The sequence below is a fragment of the Ochlerotatus camptorhynchus genome, unplaced genomic scaffold (assembly GCF_037179485.1).
Source record: "Ochlerotatus camptorhynchus isolate MF236.1 unplaced genomic scaffold, CSIRO-AGI_Acam_v1.1 ptg000290l, whole genome shotgun sequence".
Classification (NCBI taxonomy): domain Eukaryota; kingdom Metazoa; phylum Arthropoda; class Insecta; order Diptera; family Culicidae; genus Ochlerotatus; species Ochlerotatus camptorhynchus.
Genome location: NW_027040779.1, coordinates 198,555 through 215,906, shown reverse-complemented (window position 1 = coordinate 215,906; position 17,352 = coordinate 198,555). Strand labels below are relative to the sequence as shown.

At 45.5% G+C, this 17,352-nt stretch overlaps 2 protein-coding genes across 2 annotated transcripts; both read right to left on the bottom strand.

Moving 5' to 3' along the window:
* Positions 1-9,907: 9,907 nt before the first annotated feature.
* LOC135706750 (uncharacterized) lies at positions 9,908-11,142 on the bottom strand. Its single transcript, XM_065228403.1, has 2 exons — positions 11,009-11,142; positions 9,908-10,958 (listed from the first exon to the last, which is right to left on the bottom strand). The coding sequence occupies exons 1-2, from the start codon at positions 11,140-11,142 to the stop codon at positions 9,908-9,910; spliced, it is 1,185 nt and encodes a 394-aa protein (XP_065084475.1).
* A 31-nt stretch (positions 11,143-11,173) lies between these two features.
* On the bottom strand, positions 11,174-12,271 carry LOC135706749 (uncharacterized). Its single transcript, XM_065228402.1, has one exon. It carries the CDS (start codon positions 12,269-12,271, stop codon positions 11,174-11,176), a length of 1,098 nt encoding a protein of 365 aa, XP_065084474.1.
* Positions 12,272-17,352: the final 5,081 nt, after the last annotated feature.

The following is a 17,352-nucleotide window of genomic DNA, read 5'->3' as shown; positions in this document are numbered from 1 at the left end:
GATATCACCCATTCGGAGGAGGTCCCCTTTGGGGCTGTCCATAAACTACGTAGACAGTTTAGGGAGGGGGGGGGGGTTGACAATTATCCACGGCCCATACAAAATTTAAAAAATTGTATGGACAATTGTGTAAGCAGGGGGAGGGGAGGGGTCAATAATCCCAAAAAACTGTCTACGTAGTTTATGAACAGACCCTTTGATAGCGAATAGCTACTTTTCTCATTTTCATCAAAAATGTTCAAATGATTTTGAGAATTTACAGCACTGGTAATAGCACAGTGAAAAAGTTCACCACCCCCTGCATATAAATATTGCATAAGAGCTTACAGGAACGATATTACGAACACTAGTGATGAGAGGAGCCATGCATTAACTGTTTTTCGCGAAAATGAGGATACATTAGGCGCTCCTCCTTCCGCAACCCCCTATCCTGAGGAACGGTTTTAATATAAAAATTGCTAGTCACAAAATCTTACACTATCCTCCCCGTTCCTCGTTAATGTCGCGTTGACTTGTGCTGATTCATTATTTTTTTTGCCAGAAACTAATGCACCAATCAATCAGTTGCACAAAACTGTTCACATAATCCTGATAACGGCTACTTTAAACAACAGGCGCCAGTAGACAGCCAGCTACCAGACTTATCAGTCTTTAGAGATTGTATTGATTTACTCGGGATAGCTTTCTGTCTATAATCTTTCCCTTGTGAAATGTGCAGTGCAATTTTCAAGAACGAATGTGGTGTAAAGAGATAGAGAGAAAAAATGATCTGATATTTTTCGTATCCTCACGTTGGTGATTCGAGTTAAAAAAGTTCGCGATATCTCATTCTCTCATCCCAGAAAGTTCGCTCAGGAAATATTGGAGTGTGAAACTAGTGAGGGAAAGTTCCCAAGAGAAAACGTATCGCAAGCGAAAATGATATTTTGGTGAGAATTCCATCACTGCTGAAGGGGCGACATCTCTCGGATGTTCAGTATAGCTACTACTCAAATCATAAAATTAATTCTCTTCATCGATTTTCTCTTTTGATGACCATGGCTTCACTAACCTATTTCGCACTATTTCTGCTATGCTCTTCTATCATCCAGAACAACCAACGCATCAATGAATGTGTTTGCCGTCGAGTTAATAACGAAACAGAAAGTCGATGCAGAGAATCGATCAAAATCACTTGCACCCCAAGTTTGGCTACAAGATTACAACTCTGGAGAGCATTTTGTGTGATCGTTGGGGGCCTGTGGTTCTCAATATTACGCAATTGAATTGCGAATGCCATTTCGACTTGTTTTGTCTACTAACGACTCTCTGATGACAGTATTGGGGAAGCAGGAATGCTACATGGACTTGTTTCGTCTAGAAACAATTCTCTGATGACTGTGTTGGGGAAGCAGCATATTCATGTACGTAATTGGTGGATTTGTTAGCTATTTAGACGCTTTTGGACAATGCTTGGCATTTACCAAGTTAGTTTCTTGTTGAAAATAATCTGTCGGTGTTATCGATGCGTAGAAATATTCCTGATCGATTGAAGATAAAATTATTGAAATTGGTCCAGGGACAGCTGAGTTATCAACGTTCAAAATCTTTCATAATTTCGTTACATGTTCCATTTTTGGTTTTCACAAAGTGTACCCTCATATAGAAATCACAGACGTCAAAACTACGGTCGTATCACGTATCAAGGTGAATCATGATCCAACAAACCTAACCTACTAACAAAATACCCAAGCTCTTTGTGGAGACGCAGAGGTAAACACGGTCCCAAAAAAAAAATCATTCTAATATTCCTTCCCTACTCCCACCTGATTGCAACGACGTGGCTAGCGCCGTTATTGATCTTTAAATATGATGACACTGAAATGTGTACATTGAACATGGATGGTCATTCCTATTCCCATTCAATTGATTCAATGTGAAATTTCACTGATTCTGATCAATCACAGAGTAGCAGTCAGTCTAAACAAACACTCCGGAACCGTGGTATGTCTTGTTTGACACACACACCATCCACATATTATTTCCATATGTACGCTTCACCGCAAATCGACTCAAATTATTAGCTACAACAAACAATCATTCTACCAATCTCAAATAACTCCAAAAATCTCCGCTTCCCGCTAACTACCTTCTACAGCAAACAAGATCCGTGTGTCCAAAACAATGGGAATGATTTATGATGTACATATTTTCCCAGAGTGGTCGGAATATTTACTCAGATTCCCACCATGCGGAAAAACAGCAACACTCATGCGCCCTTTTTTCCTGACTCTCGGAACCAAAACTCCCAGCTCTTTTCTAGAGTGATAATAATCCCACTAATTACTTATTAATGAATTGCTTTCATACTGTTTGTGTGTAGCTAAATACTGGCTGGCTTTTGACGCGGTTGTTTTTGTTCCATTATGCTGACTTCCAGCGCTGCGTGAAAATTAAAATAAATATCCTATCGTTTTTCAGACGGAAGAACCGAGGCCGAAACTAACCATCGGAACGGTTGAGATTTTCGCCGTTGAATGCTAACAGGAGGTCGTCAGACAAAAACGTTAATCGCCTTAATTTATGTAACAATGTAAGACTAATTACTGTAGCGAGAGAGGTGCCATCTAGTTGTGAGTGCATTTGGAATTTTTTAGCGTCTTCGGGTTTCAAATTTGATGAAAATTCTGTAAAAGACAAACCACGTATCAAGGTCTGAGGGAAACTCGACAAGGCCTCTGCTGTGGTGAACAGAAGATTAAACCGGGGATTTAACCTTCACCTCCCTCGCAATCGTACTACCGTGGTTCAATTTTCATGTCTGCCCGGGGATGGTGAGGAATCGGTATTGCCAAAAATTGCTATTAAACGTGGCACACGATGCATAGCTGTATTCTTGCCATTTCCGGCAATGGTTCAGCCGTTGTTGTAGAAATTTCCATTTTGAGAGAGAGGTGATTATGTGAGGTAGTGATGTGTTAAAGAAAGATAAAACTCATTTTCGTTCTCGAAACTATAGTTAGTTGCATGGGGATGGGGAGTCGAGAAGGCACGTTGTACCATAAACCGAGCACTTCGGTTTCGTTTTCTAAACTCTTGGGTGTTTGATTTCGTAGACGGAATGAGGTCTGTGGGAGGAAAAGTAGGGTGGCCACTTAAATCTTGCTTTTAAGGTATGTAATATTTTTAACGTGTTGAAGGATTTTTTCGCAAATCGATCGATTTTTAAAATACCGCAAAAATGCTGCCAGTTTGGCGTGGTTGGACCTTTAAAATTGATGTGTCAATCAGAACTACCCCATCCTGTGAGATCACCTTCCGACAATTTCCCCAAACTGGCGGCAGTCAAAGATTTATACGATGCTCTTTTCGTTTAGCTTCAGATTTATCAGGTCTCACCTTTCGGCGCTGGTGGCGCCTGCTTGCAAGCCTCAGTGCCAAGAGGTGCCTTCTAAGCCAGATTACATTATTCGCCTCTTTCTCCTAAAACTACATGCGGTATGAGCTGAGCTACCTATTCTGCAACGACTACTGTCTAGAAACGTCGGAAATCGGAGGAAGGTCGTCGTTGTTGTTCCGTTTTAGGAGAGTGTCGGTTCATGGCCTCATCCAACAGGCAAAAGTGAACAAGCGTATGAATTATATGAAATAGTAAAAAGATTAAATTTAGCATTAAATTTAATTGAGACTGAATTTAATATAATTTCGTGCCACCGCGCCTCTGCGGAAGGGTTTAGTCGTCGGCTCGGAGTTCAGTATAGACAACCATGCTCCTGAAAGGTAGATTGTTGTAAAAAGGATATATTCGGCGGAAGTAAACGTTTATCCCGTTCCATCTTTTCGGGAAGGAGCTGGAAAAAGTGCTACTGTTGTTGTGCGGCAGCTTAAAGCACTATAGTAACCGGTGCGGTGCTCTGGAGGTGCGGGAACAGAGCATGTGGTTTCGGTGATGACGTTTCACCGGAGTCTGGTTTTCCGCTTCCTGTCTCTTGGCTGGGCGCGCGGAGGACCTCAAAAATCTCGATTTCGGGAAAAAGGGATAAACAAAAGGTTTTGCTCCCTGTCATACATGCACGAACAGAAGGAGTACGTGCACCTATAAGTACATTTGCATGTTGCCGTTCAGATTACGCTTCTCGGGTATTGCCTTTGGTTTTGCCGGGGAAATGGATGAATAAAATTTTAATTTATTTATGCATTGAAAGGCAAAATGTTTAAGCTTAATTATAACGATGGTCACTGGAAGAGGTTCGAGTATTGAGATTGCTGGAGATTGCTCTTTGTTTGGGACTGGAAGTCAGTTTGCCAACCGGAAAACGCGACAGAGTGTGGGGAAATGAAAATGCAGGATAGCTTTTTAATGAAATGTGTTAACTCAAGTGTTTTCTGCTGCGTAAACAGATGTTTGTAGCTGGAGGGAAGTGATTTTGTAACATCATTGAGTTGAGAAATGGAAGGGGAGACCACTAGCCTAGTCGGTAATGATGCTGGAGGCGGCGGGATCGATTCCCGTTTTGGTCTTGACATCAACATAAATAAAGGTCAACTAATATATTGTATGAATAAATCAATGCAATAAATAAAAGAGGATAAAATGATTTAGGATAATGATGGTGAAATTTACGGAACCTTAGAAATAACAGTATCATTGTGAGCAAACAGAATAGGCTTCGAAAACTCTGCATTTAAATCAAAACTGCTCCAAAAAGCATCAAATATGTTGGCAGCTAGATAGCATCACAGGCTGAGACCAAGCGCGACACAGATGCAGGAATTAAGAAGCCTAAGGCTGCCTTTGTGAGTTTTTAAATAGTTCAAGCGTAACTATTCAAATCAACGTATCTGCTTTTGTAAACAATCACTTCAAGTGACGATTTGTCTTTACTGTTAACTCAACTCACCCACGCAAACAAACACCATCATCAGGTAGGGGAATCTTTCCCATACTACATGGTGTTGTTAGTTTCTGTGAGTGAGCTAGCAGTTGCCTCAAATCTTCAATTGAAGTGATTTTTTACCAAATCAGATTCGTCGATTTTAATAGTTACGCTTGATTTGGAGATCAAACCTGAGTAGTTAACGCTCCTTAATCAGGATTTTTAATTTCAACGTTAAATATTTGCTACTAAACGTCATGGTTTGTATCAGCGAGAACACTCAAAAGCAGCGGGTTTTCGTGCATTCGTTATATTCTGCATTTATATATAAAAAAAAACATGTAAGTCGTTGTGGAATTGACTTTAATAACAACAATATCAATCATAAAGCTATGATTGACTTAAAAATAACAAGTAATTTCGAACATCGGCAATCGCCGGCACCGATGGTGTAGCGGTAAGCGTGGCTGCTTCTCCCTCCAGTGTCGAAGGAATTTTTCTGCGGCATAAAAATGTTTGTTCACGTCTTCCATTGGAAGAGAAGTATGGCCGTAGGTTCCGGCCCATAACATTAATGAGAGCGATATCTACCCATGCATGGCAGTTGCCTCCCTGGCGACCTATTCGATTGCCATCAATAAATGGTTTTCTGTATTAGGCAAAGTTGTTCAGTGGACAACAGAGTAACTCGAAATTGTCTATTAGTATACTAGTAAACTTGGTAAAATTTTAATCGATTTTTCCAGAGGGAACTAGACAACCTCATCCTCACCTAATCTATCCACAAATGTCTATTCCGATCTATTCCCATTCACATGTCATCGCTGCCAAGTATTTTGACGTAGGACTACGTTTTTCATTTCTATACTGGGGGCACACTTTGTGAAAACCGCAAATGGAACATGTAACGAAATTATGAAAGATTTTGAACATTAATAACTCAGCTGCTTCTGGACCAATTTCAATAATTTTATCACCAATCGATCAAAAATCTTCCGACGCATCTATAACATTGCTTTTCGATTTTCAACGTGAAAGTATTAAAAAAGTGGTATTGTCAAGCATTGTCCAATGTACAAATAAAAAGTTATAATGTTATCACTGTTTTCATGAAGCAAACGTTCTTCCCAATCATAATCGAGTACCACTTGGTTGCACATCATTCTACTTTAACCTGAAAATATATAAAAGAGCGCTACTGTATGGCATTAGCTCAGATCATCATTCTCTGCTTGTCCGTCAAGCAGTTCAGTCCGGTGCTTGCTCGCTCTGTCGAGTTGTTCGATAATTTATTCCAAACGTTTATTCGCGTCGTCAGTAGTGTCGGTCACACCGTGTGATGGGAAGACAGCGCTCCCGGAGCAGGCTCCGAGAGAAAACGGAGAAGAACAGTGGTGAGGGTAGCACGAGTGTACCTATTTCAAATAGGTACGCTACTCTTCCCACCGAAGTTGGGGATACTACCTCCGCCACGGTGAAGCGATCCAAGAAGAGGAAGAAAAACCAAGGCCAGTCCGATGGTGCGAGTGGACGTGATGATGTCACAGCGACGAACGCCAGCGACATCGGTGATTTCGGCGACGCCATCGACAACGAAAATTCTGCCGGCCCGAGTGCGGCAAAAGCGAAGCTACCTCCATTGGTGGTGAAAAATGCCCATCTTAACACATCGCGGATCAAGCGATGCTGGGCGTCAAAGCCGAATATAAGTAGGGCAGAGTCGGCACCAAGGTGGTGCTCCGTACCAAAACGGAGTATGACTTGGTCGTCGCCCACCTGAGGACTTCCAAGGTGGAATTCTTCACCCACGACATTCCCGGTGAGAAGCCATTCTAGGTCGTCATCAGGGGCCTACCAAACTTCGACCCGAAGTTTATCGAAGCTGAAATCAGAGACCGGTACAAGCTGGCCCCAAGTGCCGCTCAAGAAAACGCGGCGTTTAAATGCGCCAACTGTGGTGGTGCTCACCAAGGATCCAACAAGCAGCGCCCTAAACGCGAGGATTTCAAGCGCATCCGAAATCAGGCGTCCACCAAAAATCAACCAGCACGAAGGAAGGATATGGCCCCAGCTTTCAGGGCGGAGGACTTTCCGCCTCTTCATGGACAAGCGAATCCAAGGGTGCGATCCGGCCCCCTCAAGAAACGTCTGGATCTGCTACTGGACAAAGCTCTCCATCCCCGCTGGATTCTGGAGACAACCAACAGCTCAACCAAATAATCCCGATCTGTTCTCAGCGGATGAATTGATGGAGATTTTCATCAACACGACCGGTGCTCTACGTAAGTGCCGCAATAAGCCCGAACAGATCCAAGTGGTCGGTAAGTTCATCATCCAATATGGTGTCTAAACCGCTAACCATCGTTACCTGGAACGCTTGCTCTGTAAAGGCAAAACAGATTGAGCTTGCCGACTTCCTCCGCAAGCATAGCATCGACGTGGTTCTTCTAACCGAGACCCACCTAAAGTCCGGTGACAGCTTCTGGTTGCCTGACCACAACATTATCCAACTTGATCGCACCAGGGGGGGGGGGTGGTATAGCGGTCATCGTCAGAAAGGGAATCACGCACTTCTATCATCGAGGCCGTTAGTGTAGAGGTGGAATCACCAACTGGAAACGTCCGGTTTAACGCTGTTTACTGTCCACGCCAGTGTACCACAAGCAATGAACTAGGAATCCAATTCAAAAAGGACGTGACCGCCATCACCCGTACTAGCTCACGATTCATCGTTGGGGGCGACTTGAACGCCCGCCATAAAGCGGAACTACCAGAGGAACCGGAAGGGATGTCTATTGTTCGACCACGCACAACATGGACTGTACACTGTGCAATTTCCGGACGAACCAACTTTCATCTCTCCGGCGGGAAATCCCTCCACCCTGGACTTTTTCCTGTCAAACATCGGACTATCCAAGCCGGAGGCGCACAACGATCTCAGCTCCGACCACCAACCGGTGGTGACTGAAGTCGGTGTCAACGTGGTTCCTGCTAGAAGCTGCCTGCGTAAAGACTACCACCATGTCAACTGGGTGCAGTACAGACGAATGGTGGACAGCAACATCAATGAAAATCCTCCGCTCGACACCGTAGATGACATCGACCGGACGTTGAAAGGACTCCAACAGGCCATATCCATGGCTGACGAGGCATACGTTCGACAAGTTCCTGTGAGGGGTAAGTTTGTTGCTATTGATTCCCACACCCAATTACTGATTCGGTTGAGAAACGTTCGTAGACGCCAGTTTCAGAGGACTGGAGATCTTTGCAAAAAACGTGAAATGGCCGATCTGAACAGGCAGATTGCTTCCAGAATGGACTCTCTCCGAAATGAAAGTTTCGGGCGTGTTGGCCAGAATCTAAAAGACCGCTCCAGACCATTTTGGAAGGTAGCCAAGGTCCTGAAAACTCATCCCAAACCCATCCCACCTCTCAGAGTCGAAAATGATGACGATCGGCTTTTAATCACCCACAGGAGAAAGCAAATGCGATCGGCAGGCATGTCGCTTCATCGCATTTGCTTGGCTCGACTGTCCAAAGTCCACTCGATGGTCAGGTTGCGTAATGCGTTTTAAAATCTAGATGCCTCCCCTTGTGTCGTGCCTCCGGTGGATATGAGAACAGATTTGCTCAGCGCTGAAATGTACCAAGAACATGAAGGCTCCCGGGTTTGACGGTATATTCAACTTGATCTTGAAGAGACTCAGCATGAAGGTTCACTCTCTTCTAACCACTATCTTCAACAGATGCTTGGAACTGCACAACAATCCGGTAAGGATCCAACATTGCCTTCAAGCTACAGACCAATCAGCCTCCATTCAGCGCTGAGAAAATTGTTCGAGAATCTCATTCTCAATCGTTTGCTCAAGTTTGTCGAGGAAAATAACATTCTCCTTCCGGAACACTTTGGATTCAGAAAGGGGCACTCCACCAATCACCAGCTAGTACTGGTGATGTATAACATCCGATGTAACAAAGCTGTATCCAAGTCCACAGCCATGGCCTTGAGGCAACAGCGACTAGTACTTTTTCGTTCCGCACCCTCCAACTCCAACAACCCTTTCGATGGACACCAGAAAAAACCTTAACAGGGCGACCATTTGAAAAACAATAGGCCACCAATTCAAAAATGGATAGAATTAAGATAATAGATTATCGATCAATTGAAAGAACTAAAGCCTCAACATATTTATTCTGTCCACTAGCGGTCCTACTTCATGCTTTCGTTCGTGCCCCTAGGCACAGACTGTTGAGACTAAGGGTTATACCACTCACTAGAGGTTCAAAATTTTATTCTGCGACCTGTCGCGGTGGAAGAATTGGCAAAGACTGACAATGATAACTTAATGTATAAACCTCTGCAGCAGCAGACACGAGAAGAATCCTCACAAACAAAATTAAGTGTGTGTTGGTGATGGTGTCTCGCATTAAGAGGATTCGGCAGCACTGGTCGAAGGCGAAGTTACACCACATCGCAAAGAATAACGTTAACTACAACATCGCCACCACCTTGAAAACATGATTTTCAAAATTCAAATGCAAAAGGCAGATTAACAAACTAATTAAAATTACAATGGTTCAATTCAAATTTTCCTCTTGGAGTACTTCAGGTTGGTTCTCATCCGATGGCAGTTGACTGTACTCCGTCTCCTCCATCGGTAGCATACAAATTCTGGTGAATGGTCGCACGATGACTCCTCGGTTTGTGCGCACTGAGGCGACTCGAACTAGGTTGTCTTTGCCAGGATAAACGGCAATTATTCGGGCCAAGGGCCATTTCACTGGTATCTGATACTCGTCGGTCAGCACGACTAGTCTCCCCGGCTGGATATCTGAATTGGGATGACAGACTTTCGTGTCGCGTTGCAGCTCCTGCAGATATTCCGTCCTCCAATGGTGCCAAAACTGCTGGTAGATACCCTGAAGCTGGTGGTAGTGACCGAGGCGATTCAGCGGCGTTCGATACAGGTCGTGATCGGGGAGCAAGTGCATTGTGCCACCGATCAGGAAATGCACCGGAGTGAGCGCAGCGATGTCATTCGGGTCCTCACTTAATGGTCCTCGAGGTCCTTGAGGTCATCGAAGGATAGCTTGGAGTTGCCGAGTTGTCGGTACAGTTGACGTTTGGCCACTTTCACTGCTGCCTCCCACAATCCTCCGAAATGCGGTGCCTTCGGTGGACTGAAGTGCCAGGTGATCCGCTCACAAGTTCGGTCTGATGTGATCTGATGCCTTCGCGTTTCTTCTTGCAGCATTCGGTAGACCTCATCCAGTTCATTCGAAGCTCCTTCAAAATTCTTTCCGTTGTCCGAATACAGATCGGTGGGAAGTCCACGACGGGCGATGAAGCGTCGAAGTGCAGACAGGAATGCTGGAGTCGAGAATTCGCTCACCAACTCGATGTGTACGGCCTTGGTGCAGAAACAGACGAAAATGCACACGTAAGCCTTCGTTGCAGCAGCTCGCTTGTGTACTGGTTTGACGTAGACCGGTCCTGCATAGTCCACTCCAGAAACAGCAAACGGTCGACCAGGCGTGATTCGGTGTAGAGGAAGTTGGCCGATATGTTGGTTCGCCGGAACGGGGTTGGCTCGAGCGCATCTATAGCACGTACGAATGACACTACGGACGAGTCGTCGACCGTGGATTGGCCAATACTTCTCTCTCATGGCTGCGAGAGTAAGGCGGCCGCCACCGTGGATGAGCGATTGGCGGTAGGATTTGGCAATTAGGCGGGATAGAGGAGGGTTGCTTGGCAATAGAGCGGGATGTTTGGATAGAAAAGGCTGGTCTGAAAGGCTTAGTCTCCCCCCTACCCGAATGGTTCCATTAGGGTCTAGAAATGGTGTCAGCAGACGGGTTGACGATCGCCTTCCGACAGCTTTGCAGTTTTGCAGGTCTCGGATCTCCTCATGGAAGGCATCTGCTTGAGCCAGTTGAATCAGTGTTCGTACGGCGACGTTCAGCTGTTCGACGGTTAGGGATGTACTGGGAAGCGAACCAATAAGAGGAAGTGGTTGCGTACGGGCTTTACTACGAAGATTGGCGATGAACCGAAGGATGTAGCCGGTTACACGAAGTAGGCGGTCGTATGAGGAAAACCTGGCGATGATTGGGTTGACAACGCTGGATACTTCATGGATCCTTGCTACCGCAGCTTACGTCGCTCCTTTCCGGCCTCCGGATACTCACGGAGCTTCGTGACAGGCCATTCCTTTTCTGGTTGTGACAGCCATTCGGGACCCCTCTTCCACAATTCGCTGGCCAGAAAGTCGTCAACGTGCATGCCGCGGGATACAAGGTCCACAGGATTGTCCTTACCGGCGATGTGATTCCAGAACGCACCATGGTGTCGTCGAACCTTGGATTTCCGAAACTCGGTTAGCTACAAAGGTTTTCCAAGTGTTGGGGGGTGCTCGCAGCCACTGCAGGGTAGCTGTTGAGTCCGACCAAAAATGTGAACTGGCGATGGAAATCTGGAGCGCCTCAACGATCCGAGAATGGAGTTTGGCTGCCACGTCCGCAGCGCACAGTTCCAAGCGCGGCAGCGAGATCTTCTTCAGCGGTGCGACTCGTGATTTAGAAGCAAGCAGTTCCACGCGAATCTTTCCAGTAGAATCCACACACCTGGCATACGTACACGCTCCATAAGCTGATTCCGATGCATTGGAGAACGTATGGAGTTGGATGATGGAGTTCGGCAGCAAAGCGTATCGGCTGACACGGAAATATGCAACTTTCGGAATCTGTCCTGCAAACTCTTCCCAGGAATTCGCAATATAGTCCGGAACTTCGTCGTCCCAACCACACGGAAGCAACCACAACCGTTGCATCAGCATCTTGCCCCTTATGTTAATCGGCGATATCAACCCCAAAGGATCAAACAGTTGTGAGATTGCGGAAAGAATGGAGCGTTTAGTCGGAGCCCCCTTGTGCTGATGGATCTTAAAGTCAAAATGGAGATTGTCGGATTCGGATTCCCAGGAAATGCCGAGAGCTTTCACTGTTTCATTTGCTTCGAACTTGATCGACGACTGCGTGCCAATTTCGTCGGATGAGAGACCTGAGAGGACCGATAATTGGTTGGATGTCCACTTCCGAAGTTTGAAGCCGCCTTTCTTCAGAAGTTCATTCAGTTCCGTCCTCAATTGTACAGCGTCTTCGATGGTTTGGGCTCCACCAATAAAGTCATCAACGTAGAAGTTTTTTACGAGGTTTGGTCCAGCCAGTGGATATATGCTGCCCTCATCATTAACCAGCTGCTGCAGCGTACGTGTAGCAAGGAAAGAGGATGGACTCAAGCCATATGGCACCGTCATCAACTCGAAAATTTCGATTGGATCTGACTGGCTGAACCTCCACAAGATCCTCTGGAAGAGTGTATCGTCCGGATGGAATAGGACTTGTTGGTACATTTTTGCAATGTCGCTGACCAGTGCGACAAGAAACGTCCTGTACCACGGGACCTACTAACAGAGCTAGACTAGACTGGTTCTTGCTGCTGTCTTGAACACGACGCATATGACCAAGGGAGAGATATTCCGCCATAAACTTGTGATATTCTTCCTTCAGTTCAGGATTACGCTCGAGTCTTCGTTCCAGTAGATTGAATCAGTTGAGTGCCATTGACTTGGAGTAGCCGATCAGCTCGTCAAAGTTGGATCGACGAGGCAGGTGTACCATGTATCGCCCCTCTGGATCTCTCGAAGTGGTAGACGAAAACAGTTCTTCGCGCTGCTTCTCCTCTAATGAATAATCGGACCGGACCGGCAACTCTTCAAGCTTCCAAAATCGCTCGATGCTCTCTTCCAGATTGAACAGGGATACCGCTGCAATGGAGCGTGGAGGATCCTGAGACTTATAGTAGGTACTTTGCTTGCTGAGCCAGACACTAACCACCCGAAAACGCTGTCGATCAGCGTGGGAAGCGATTCAGACAAGTTGATCCTGTTCGCCGATTGGAAGAATGAGAAGAAATGTTCAATCCCCAGAATCATGTCTATTGGCGCACGCTTATTGAACTGGGGATCAGTCAGGAAGAGCTTCGGTGGAAGGTTCCAATGATCTACTGGAACATTGTGGACGGGTATCTCAGGAGTGACCTTGCGAAGAATCAGGAAATCGGTACCCACGGAAAAGTTCTCCTTCCTGAACCGGATCTGAACGTGAACGAATTCCCTGGACAAGAACTTTCGTCTTGCTTCGCTTCAGCCTTAGTAATTGAGCCATCTTCTCGGTAATCAGGTTGGGTTGGGATCCACAATCCAACAGAGCACGTGCCAAGTGCTCCTTGCCATAGCGATCAACGACCACAACGATTGCTGTTAGCATGAAAACGTTTCTCTCAATCTCTTGAGGCTGTATACTGCAGTCGGTCTCCGTTGGTTGGGTGGATGCGGCTGCCGATAGAACGGACGATGTTGACTCGTCACTCGCTGAGGCCAGATTTACGTTGGCAGACACCTGCGTCTCATTACTTGATCCGGAAGTAATTGGATTGTCTCCGAATCCGGAATGGAGTAGAGAATGATGACGCCTCTTGCAAAACCTGCACGTGTATCTCGACGGACAGTTCCTCGAGAAATAATCAGACCGGAAACAGTTCAAGCAAAGCCGATTCACGTTGACCAGGGTCAGCCGATCAGCTGCACTCATTTTCTCGAACTTCATGCACTTCACCAACGGATGGCGCTGTTCACAAGCATAACACTTGATGGGAGGACTATCGACCGCTGCAAAGGACGAAAATTCCATGTTGGAGGCTTTTCGAGTGGAAGAAACATGAGAGGTGACGTACTGTGGCATCGTAGGTTGGGTTCTCGGTCGTTGATGCATGAGACGCCCACGCCCACGCCTTGAGAGAATCGTCCGGAAGGCGAACGCACAGCAAATGCTCCAATATTGTGCTCCAAGCGTCCCCTGGTTCACCGAGCTGCCGTAGAGTTTTGGTATGCCGCTCGAATTCTTCACCGATCCCGTGCAACGAAGCTGTCGTCTCCTTCTTCACCCATTGGATCTCTAACATCGCCTGCAGGTGTCGCTTCTTGAGGAGGTATTCGTTTGCATATCTGCTCACCAGTGCTTGCCAGGCCAGTGGATAGTTGGCAGCACTAATCGTGAATGACTCGACGACCTGAGCAGCTTCTCCAATTAATGATGACTTCAGGTAGTGGAATTTTTGGATATCTGGAACGTCCTGGTTCGAGTGAATCATCGCCAGAAAGGTGTCATGGAAGACCACTCGTTGTAATCCCCGTTGAATTCAGGCAGAGTAATCGTCGGAAGCTTAAGACCCTTGATACTGGAGGAAACCGTAGGGGGGTTAGGATTGGAATTGCCAGTAGGAATGGACGACGGCAATTTCGAAAGCAGACCAGCCTTTATTCGGAAAAATTGGCTCTCAAAGCCGAAACGTATTTGGGTGTTAAGGATTATACCTGCGTTTGACTCCTCGATGCCTTCCAGAACCGCCTGAATGTCTTCAAGGCTCTGCCGAATCGTATCCAGATTTTCGATTCGCAGTGCCACCTCTAGCCTATCCCGTCCTTCTTCGTATGCCTCCAGGAATTGTCCCGCTCGAGCCAACGATGCCAGCAGTGACGTGCGCCGAAGCACTAGCTGCCGCTTCTCCTGATGGTCCGCCATTTTGCAAGGCACTCACGTACGCCGATGGTGATGCAGTAGCTCGATGGGCGAAGCGACCGGTTTCTTTTGCCAAGGCAAAAATGTGCCTTGTATTTAAAATATCAGCCAACAGGAACAGGAAGGGTCGTCGGCCACCGAAACCTCGGTCGGCCTTTGTTACCGTCGTGGCAGGAACGACTGCTTGGTACCCACCACCAGAGCAGCCAGGCACCGTGCCAGCAGTTGCCAGCGGATGAAATTTGATGGAAATAGGCCTTGGAGCGGATGGTCTTGGATGACGTCACTCAGCAGCCGTCGAACGTGCCAAAATCGTCCGAAAGTGGCAGTAGGAACCGTACGCTTCTACAGGCTAATTCTATGCCTTGTTTTAATTAATATTCTAGCAGCTTCTGTCCTAGGAAAGATGGCAGCAGTCGTCACCACGCGGTCCTCTTAATCGATCACAATGGCCGATGCCTCACAATTCAGCTCAGCCAATTGTTTCGCAGTTTAGCAATGGCGCTATGGATTAGCACCTCGGCAAAATTTTATGGCGTTCGAAATCGTCGTAGTACAATGTTCTGTCGGTTCTTGATAGCATGCGAATGTAATCTATCCTGGTCACGGCACCAAATGTTGAGACTAAGGGTTATAACACTCACTGGTGGTTCAAAGTTTTATTCTGCGACCTGTCGCGGTGGAAGAATTGGCAAAGACTGACAATGATAACTTCAGTGCTAACATTTGAAAACGGCGCAAAAGCCATTTGTAAACAAATGGTTTGTGGGCCCTTTACTCGCTACCCGAAGAACGCCCACGCAAACCAACAGCATCGTCAGGAAGGGGAAAATTTCCCCTACCCGATGTTGCTGTTGTGTCGCGTGGGTGTACTTCAAGTAGTGAGTAAAGGGCCCACAAACCATTTGTTTACAAATGGCTTTTGTGCCGTTTTCAAATGTTAGCACTGACTTAATGTATAAACCTCTGCGGCAGCAGACACGAGAAGAATCCTCACAAACAAAATTAATAGCGAATTCGTTTATTATTCAGTTCCAACCTGGATCGGGTATCAAGATTGGGTCTGCTTGTTTTCTGACAAACGTCAGTTTGATCGTTTGTTTTTAAAACCCAGCTCAGGTTGAGGTTCGCACTGACAAAAAGTTCGGTTTCGCACTGGTTCCAACCCCGATAATAAACGAATTCGCTATAAGTGTGTGTTGGTGATAGTGTCTCGCATTAAGAGGATTCGGCAACACTGGTCGAAGGCGAAGTTACACCACATCGCAAAGAATAACGTTAACTACAACACAGACCCTTCTACTTTTTTATCATATCCTCTCGGTTATGAGGCTGAGCGGGCATTTTGTCCTGTTTTTTCGATGATTCTCCGTCTCGATGATTCTCCATCTGGCAGCTGCTGAATATCTAAAATATACAAATTACTGTTACTCACAATATAATTTAAATAATCTAAAATTCTCACTTCTACTTTAACCGCCCGTCCTAGACGTAGATTTACGTCTTGGTAGTATTGCTAAGTCTTTTTGCCGTTCACCATGTGAATGAAAATTTTGTTATTTAAGTTGTCCTTTAAATGGTACAAGAAATATATCTAGATACGAAATTGCTTGATTTACTTTAGGTCTCAATAATACAACTTAACTGTTGCAATGTACTGCTTAGATGACCTCTCAAATCATGCATATAATGGGAGGAGCAAACATGTTACACTTTAATTGGTAAGATGTTATTTACTACGTGATATTGTATGAAACTGTTGAGTAACAAATCTAACTTGTGTTGTATGAGAGTTCCATAAAGCATTATGTATCTTGAAATTTGAGTGCAACAGAGTTTGAATAATGTGTTTTTTTTGTATTTATTGAGCAACTGTTGCAAGATGTTACTAAAAAGTTGACGAACCAAGATGTGTTGAAGAACCTATTTGCAATCTTGTCCCAATAAGGTGATACGTTCCAGCGTCCGTAAATCATAGGCGCTTGTACTGCCACTTCGAGTTTCATAGGGAGTTAATCTCGGACACCATTACGATTTCAGGAATTAAATTTGCATCATCATATTTGCTGCGTGCAGCAGACATGGACTAGTAGTTTTGTTATTATATGTTTTCCGGTAGCAGATAATTATCCCCTGGAAAAAAGCGAAGTGGCATCAAAACCCGGGCTTCTGGATCGTATCAGCGTTATGAATCTATAAGTTATCAAACTTCGTTTTGCAACCAACTGGATCAAGTTGTTACTGTAATGGTTTGTTGCCACCATCTAGTAACTACCATGGCTCAAATATATCATGTCACTGTGATCCTGTAAACCACGTTTGGACTACATTGGTAAAAGCGGAGAAATAGTAATGCTAACATCTGCCAAGACCATGACGAGAACGACTGGCGTGGCCGTAGTCAGTTTAAAAGGCCGTTCAATGGGCCAAAGAGAACGGTAAGAAGCCTGAGGTGGCGTTGGATCCACTGTTGCTGGAGCTGGGGACACCAAAGACGTTGGCAGTTGTTAATACCGATGTCGATGTATGCCATTGAGGATGCGTTAGAGACAGAGCTCGTATTTTCCGGAACTGCTTGCGAAATGAAAACGACACCAAACCTGATGTGACGGAGGATCTGCATCGATGTCGCTACCACTTGAGGCTGCATTACTACTGACAAGTGACGTTTAGCGCACGTACATACACAACAAAGTCTATTGTTGTTCAAACTATGCATTTGCTACTTATTCTCAACATAACGGACTAGACATAATTGCTAAATTCATTCAGGTGTTTAAGTTAAACAGTCATGGCTAGATTTTCTCAGCCACCTGTTTAAAAATCTTTTCTTAATGTGTTCTACGAAGCTCAT